Below are 7,500 nucleotides of genomic sequence, written 5' to 3'. Positions count from 1 at the left end.
CAAGCGAATATTAATATGATCTATTTTTTTAGTCTTTTTGGTAAACTAATCAAACATAATATTCAAATCAATCTTTGATTAGATTTATAAGTAAGATAATGTCATGCGTGTGTGTTTCCTCTTTTATTGTTTTTTTTTTCCCCACGGATTTTGCTTAATGTAAAAAATAATGATAATAATAATAATAAAAAAAATAAATAAATAAATAAAAAAGTCTCAGCTATCTCGAGTGTAACTGCCACCTATGCTTTTCAAACTCCATTTACAAAAGGGAGTGCGGATAGAAAGCTCTCATCGTCTGCCACTTACCAAGCTGTTCGCGCTGTTGACACACGAAGCCAAGTGGTAATTTGTTCTTCGGTTTAAGAAATTTTTGGTTGTTTTTCCCGGGTGTTAAGATGGCAAACGAGGTCTTATTTGTGCTTAAGAGGATCGTTGCCAAAGTTGAAGTGAAAATGATGTGGCAAAGTCGGCCATAGTTTGAGTACTGAGTAACAGGAATACTGCTATTCCATCACTAGAATTCTGCCTACATTTGTCGAATGTTATATTACTATGCTATGAGTTAATCACTGGATCACTGATTAATATTCGGCATCAGACGTCCGTAATCAAGCAGTGCATTTTATTGGGATGTCTTTATTGATGATCATATAAGCATCGTGATATCAAGCAAACATTTCTAGATATGAAACAACTTTCAAAATTATACATGAAGTTGATAATGAGAATGATTTATTACGGATTATAATAACCTTTTCTTGCTATCAACTTGCAGAGAAGATCCTGTTGCATTAATGGGTCAAGGGATCAAAGACATGAAGATAAGATCATGCCACTCAGGTTGACTGTTATTTCATCCTCTAATAATTTTGAAATATGCATCTTCTATGCTTCAGTCCATGCAAATTAGCTCCAACGCGTATCATTAAGAGGTTATTGAATTATACAGATTTCACCATAATCTTTGCAAGATGTCATGCGATGGACGCTGAGTGCAAGAAGTGCAAGATGGAGAAAAACATCAATGTGTAAGTCAGGGGAAAATCCGAAGAATTCTCCACTTAGGCTAGACTGTGGATTTAGTTTCTGTGATTGCAGGAATGATTGCTATGATGAAATATAAGTGTGTGTGTGTGTCTGTGTGTGTGTGTGTGTGTATTTTTTCTTTTCAAAAGGATTTCTGACAAAGAAGGGGAAGCGGTAAGTGTATTTATCTGTACCACCAATAAAGACCATGACAGGTGAACATACGTCTTTCTCACCATTTCTTTTCCCACTGGGAAAGAGAGAGAGAGGGGGGGGAGACAAAGAGCGAGAGAGAGAGAGAGAGGGGGGGGGAGGGCCAGAGAGCGAGAAAGAGAGAGGGAGGGAGACAGAGAGAGAGAGAGAGAGAGAGAGAGAGAGAGAGAGAGAGAGAGAGAGAGAGAAGGAAAGAGAGAAGAAGAAAGAAAAAAAGGGGGAGAGAAAGAGAGAAAGAGAAAGAAAGGGATGGGAGAGACAGAGAAAAACCACCATTCATATATTTTGACCATGCACAAACACTCGGCATGAGTTCCATTTCTCTTTGGTGTTGCAACACCACTAAGCAGAACAGATGTACATGTGTAGTGAACCGGATGTTGATATGCAATGGACAGGAATGTGCACTTATTAGCAATTAAAATTTGCATCAAAACCACAATATCCGAATGTTCGCCGAGTTTAAAGTGCCAATTAACAGAGTTTCAAATCAAAAACGAAATCTGAAATGAAAAAGAAAATCAAATTTTTATCCGTGGAAATAATTGAAATGTTTCAAAAGCTACAACCAAATTCATGAATTTATAGGCAAGCGCAACGCATAGATCTAGAGAAATTTATGGTTAGAAATGGTTTTCGATCTGTCTCCCCCCCCCCCCCTCTTTCTCTCTCTTACTCTTTCCTTCTCATTCGCTTTTTCAATGGCTCTATCTCTATCTCTCACTCTTTCTCTTTTTCTCTTCTATTTTTTTTATCCTATTCTTTATCTCTCTCTCTTTCTCTATCTATCTGTCTATCTATCTCTTTCTCTCTCTCTCTCTCTCTCTCTCTCTCTCTCTCTCTCTCTCTCTCTCTCTCTCTCTCTCTCTCTCTCTCTCTCTCTCTCTCTCTCTCTCTCTCTCTCTCTCTTTCTCTCTTTCTCTCTTTATCTATCTATCTAGCTCTTTCTCTCCCTCCTTCTCTCTATCTTTCTCTCTCTCTCTCTCTCTCTCTCTCTCTCTCTCTCTCTCTCTCTCTCTCTCTCCCTCTATCTCTCTCTCTCTTTCTCTATCTATCTCTCTATATATATCTCTCTCTTACTGTTTTTTTTTCTCTCTCTCATTCTTTCCCTTTCAACCTTCCTCTCGCTTGAACAAACTCCTTGCATCTTGCTCAAAGACGGGATGTAGGGCATGGAAATCCTAAGGCTCTGCTGCGAGACACGGCCGCGTCCAAGGATTTCTCTCATCATCTCCTGCGATTACTTGCTTTGGAAATTAATTCGGAGAAATCACAGGAAGAATCCTGAAGATATATTCGAGACCGTCTGGGCGTGATCTCGAAGGAAACTGTCGCATGGTTATTGGGGAAGGATTTCGAGGGCACTTGGGGATCGTAGAATGCAATGATGAATGTAGGGGGTGTTTGGGGATGTACTCTTGTGGTGTGAGATTGGGGGGGGGGTGAGATTGGGAGGGGGGGCTGAGATTGGGGAGGGTGAGATTGGGGTGTGAGGTACTGAATGGACGAGGTGAAAACCGTTTTGGGTGGCTTGGTTTCTGGCTTTGTCTCTGGCTTTGTCTTTGTTTCTGGCTTTGTCTTTGTCTCTGGCTTTGTCTCTGGCTTTGTGGCTTTGTCTTTGGTTTTGGCTTTGTCTTTGTCTCTGGCTTTGTCTCTGGCTTTGTCTTTGGTTTTGGCTTTGTCTTTGTCTCTGGCTTTGTCTCTGGCTTTGTCTTTGGTTTTGGCTTTGTCTTTGTCTCTGGCTTTGTCTCTGGCTTTGTCTTTGGTTTTGGCTTTGTCTTTGTCTCTGGCTTTGTCTCTGGCTTTGTCTTTGGTTTTGGCTTTGTCTTTGTCTCTGGCTTTGTCTCTGGCTTTGTCTTTGGTTTTGGCTTTGTCTTTGTCTCTGGCTTTGTCTCTGGCTTTGTCTTTGGTTTTGGCTTTGTCTTTGTCTCTGGCTTTGTCTCTGGCTTTGTCTTTGGTTTTGGCTTTGTCTTTGTCTCTGGCTTTGTCTCTGGCTTTGTCTCTGGCTTTGTCTTTGGCTTTGTCTCTGGCTTTGTCTTTGTCTTTGTCTCTGGCTTTGTCTCTGGCTTTGTCTTTGTCTCTGGCTTTGTCTTTGGCTTTGTCTCTGGCTTTGTCTTTGTCTTTGTCTCTGGCTTTGTCTTTGGCTTTGTCTCTGGCTTTGTCTTTGTCTCTGGCTTTGTCTTTGGCTTTGTCTCTGGCTTTGTCTCTGGCTTTGTCTTTGGCTTTGTCTCTGGCTTTGTCTCTGGCTTTGTCTTTGGCTTTGTCTCTGTCTTTGCCTCTGGCTTTGTCTTTGTCTCTGGCTTTGTCTTTGGCTTTGTCTTTGGCTTTGTCTCTGTCTTTGCCTCTGGCTTTGTCTTTGTCTCTGGCTTTGTCTTTGGCTTTGTCTCTGGCTTTGTCTTTGTCTCTGGCTTTGTCTCTGGCTTTGTCTCTGGCTTTGTCTTTGTCTCTGGCTTTGTCTTTGTGTCTGGTTTTGGCTTTGTCTCTGGCTTTGTCTTTGGCTTTGTCTTTGGCTTTGTCTTTGTCTCTGGCTTTGTCTTTGGCTTTGCCTCTGGCTTTGTCTCTGGCTTTGTCTTTGGCTTTGTCTCTGGCTTTGTCTCTGGCTTTGTCTTTGGCTTTGTCTCTGGCTTTGTCTCTGGCTTTGTCTCTGGCTTTGTCTTTGGCTTTGTCTCTGGCTTTGTCTCTGGCTTTGTCTTTGTCTCTGGTTTTGTCATTGTCTCTGGCTTTGTCTTTGGCTTTGTCTCTGGCTTTGTCTTTGGCTTTGTCTTTGGCTTTGTCTCTGGCTTTGTCTTTGGCTTTGTCTCTGGCTTTGTCTCTGGCTTTGTCTCTGGCTTTGTCTCTGGCTTTGTCTCTGGCTTTGTCTCTGGCTTTGTCTCTGGCTTTGTCTCTGGCTTTGTCTCTGGCTTTGTCTTTGGCTTTGTCTCTGGCTTTGTCTTTGGCTTTGTCTCTGGCTTTGTCTCTGGCTTTGTCTCTGGCTTTGTCTTTGGCTTTGTCTCTGGCTTTGTCTCTGGCTTTGTCTTTGGCTTTGTCTCTGGCTTTGTCTCTGGCTTTGTCTTTGTCTCTGGCTTTGTCTCTGGCTTTGTCTTTGTCTCTGGCTTTGTCTCTGGCTTTGTCTCTGGCTTTGTCTTTGTCTCTGGCTTTGTCTCTGGCTTTGTCTCTGGCTTTGTCTCTGGCTTTGTCTTTGTCTCTGGCTTTGTCTCTGGCTTTGTCTCTGGCTTTGTCTTTGTCTCTGGCTTTGTCTCTGGCTTTGTCTCTGGCTTTGTCTTTGTCTCTGGCTTTGTCTCTGGCTTTGTCTCTGGCTTTGTCTCTGGCTTTGTCTTTGTCTCTGGCTTTGTCTCTGGCTTTGTCTCTGGCTTTGTCTCTGGCTTTGTCTCTGGCTTTGTCTCTGGCTTTGTCTTTGTCTCTGGCTTTGTCTCTGGCTTTGTCTTTGTCTCTGGCTTTGTCTTTGGCTTTGTCTCTGGCTTTGTCTCTGGCTTTGTTTTTGGCTTTGTCTCTGGCTTTGTCTTTGGCTTTGTCTCCGGCTTTGGCTTTGTCTTTGTCTTTGTCTCTGGCTTTGTCTTTGGCTTTGTCTCTGGTTTTGTCTTTGTCTCTGACTTTGTCTTTGTCTTTGTCTCTCTCTCATTCTTTCTTTCACACATTCTCTTTATATCTCTCTCACACATACATATTAATGTGAGTGTTTGTGTGCATTCGGCAAAGTGAGTTCACGTCCATGCAATTATCATTAATGTGCAAACTGGGCTGGGAATGCTGATGATAAGCATCTCATGGTCATAAGACGTGGCATAAGCTATAGGGCATAAGACTTTAGTATATAAAGTGTCATCAAATATAGAATTTACGGGATATATATATATATATATATATATATATATATATATATATATATATATATATATATATATATATATATATATGTGTGTGTGTGTGTGTGTGTGTGTGTGTGTGTGTGTGTGTGTGTGTGTGTGTGTGTGTGTGTGTGTGTGTGTGTGTTTCTGTGTGTGTGTGTGTGTGTGTGTACGTGAGTACATATGTGTGTGTGTGTGTGTGTACATATGTATGTACATATGTGTGTGTGTGTGAATGTAACTATGCATATACATTTTTTCTTTTTTTTTTTTAATCTATTTTTATCCCGCCACACGTAGCCATATACCTAACACTTGATATCCCCGAGACCTTAATTTCTAGCGAATAATAATAGAGGGATATATGGAAGCCAACCTTCGACACTGAATAATGTGCTTTCTTCCCCCCCCCCCCTCCTCTCTTATCCCTTCTCCCCCCCTCCCCCCCACTTTCTGAACTCAGGTCCAGTCTCTTAGAAATTAAAAGAAGATTTGGTTGATGTCGAGCGCGAAGAACTGCAAGGCCTGGCTCAATGGACGCATTGAGTGGAACCTCTTTGATCTCTTGCTCCCTCCCGCTCTCTCTTGCTCTTTCTCTCTCTTTCTTTCTGTCTCCGTCTCTTTCTCTTTCTCTCTCTCTCTTTCTGTCTACGTCACTTTCTATCTCCGTCTCTTTCTTTCTGTCTACGTCACTTTCTCTTTCTCTCTCTTTCTTTCTGTCTCCGTCTCTTTCTCTTTCTCTCTTTCTTTCTCTCTTTCTTTCTCTCTTTCTCCTTTTCTTTCTCTCTCTTTATCAGTATACACACACACGCACACACACGCACACACACACACACACACACACACACACACACACACATATATATATATATATATATATATACATATATATATATATATATATATATATATATATATATATATAATAACAATGATATGGCAGACAAACCCACTATACACAAAACATATTCATTAGAAGATGAGACTACAGTTTCGAAATCCACCTGGATTTCATCTCCAGACCTGAGGAGAAAGGAGAGAAGCAGGTACACGAGGCGGAAAATGGTAAAGCAACACGGTACTCTTATACCGTGTTGCTTTACACACACACACACACACACTCTCTCTCTCTCTCTCTCTCTCTCTCTCTCTCTCTCTCTCTCTCTCTCTCTCTCTCTCTCTCTCACACACACACACACATTCTCACACACACACACACTCTATCTCTCTCTCTCTCTTTCTCTCTCTCTCACATTCTCACACACACACACTCTATATCTCTCTCTCTCTCTTTCTCTCTCTCACACCAACACACACACAAACACACACACACACACACACACACACACACACACACACATATATATATATATATATATATATATATATATGTGTGTGTGTGTGTGTGTGTGTGTGTGTGTGTGTGTGTGTGTGTGTGTGTGTGTGTGTGAGTATGTATATGTATATGTATGTATATATGTATATATGTATATATATATACATATATATACATATATATACATCTATACACATACATACAGCCCACACACACAAGCACACACAAAAAAACACACACAAACAGTAAAAAAAAAAGAAAAAAAAAAAAAAAAACAAGCACACAAACAATACCTACCAAAAAGACCCTACCCCTCTCACCTGTATATAATGGGATTTAGACACGAGTGAATGAAGGGCAGGAGTCCCAAAGCCACTCTCACGTTGTAGACAAGGGGCTTGAAGGAGGTCTGAGCCAAGCCGTTCTTCAAGAACACGAAGAACACGATCTTGGGACCCCAACATGCCATGAACAGGATGATGACGAGCAATAGCATCTTGATTACCTGCAGGCGGAGGAGGAAGAGATGAAAAAGGAGTTTTTTTTTTTTTTCATTATTGCAAGAGAGATGGAGAGGAGAATGGGAGAGGGGGGGGGAGAAGGACTAATACTAGCAATTGTCATGATAATAATGATAACTATGCTAATAATAAGGATGATAATGATTATGATGATAACAATGGTGATGGTGATAATGATGATAATAAGAATAAGAATAAGAATTAGCATGATTAGAAAAACGATAATGTGGATAATAACAAAATGATAATAACAATATAATAACAAAAATGATAATGATAATAATAACGATAACGATAAAAGTGAAATGATAATAATCATGATTATGATGATGATAACAACAATAACAATAATGGCGATAATAATACTGATAACAATAATAGCAATAACAATAATCATACTTATATTGATGATGATAACACATACAAACGAGTACATATATGACTAGAGGCAAGTCATCCCTACGAATGAAAACATATGTATTTATTCTGGTCAAAGGATTAGCACCTGGAATTACATCTAATCTTCTCCAGCCTATCTCCTCCTATCGGCTCTTCC

The 7,500-nt window shown here is 40.5% G+C and overlaps 1 protein-coding gene across 1 annotated transcript in view; it reads right to left on the bottom strand.

Annotated features, from left to right (window-relative positions):
* LOC147468787 (uncharacterized) overlaps positions 1-7,500 on the bottom strand; it is a 38,484-nt gene that overhangs the window by 4,857 nt on the left and 26,127 nt on the right. The window contains exon 5 of the mRNA XM_086552361.1: positions 6,744-6,928. Coding sequence (XP_086408487.1) covers positions 6,744-6,928 — 185 coding nt within the window. The remainder of the gene's footprint in view (positions 1-6,743; positions 6,929-7,500) is intronic.

The sequence above is a fragment of the Penaeus japonicus genome, unplaced genomic scaffold (assembly GCF_977035675.1).
Source record: "Penaeus japonicus unplaced genomic scaffold, GWHDUDI00000001_assembly GWHDUDI00000026, whole genome shotgun sequence".
Taxonomy (NCBI): domain Eukaryota; kingdom Metazoa; phylum Arthropoda; class Malacostraca; order Decapoda; family Penaeidae; genus Penaeus; species Penaeus japonicus.
This window is presented reverse-complemented; position numbering and strand designations above follow the sequence as displayed.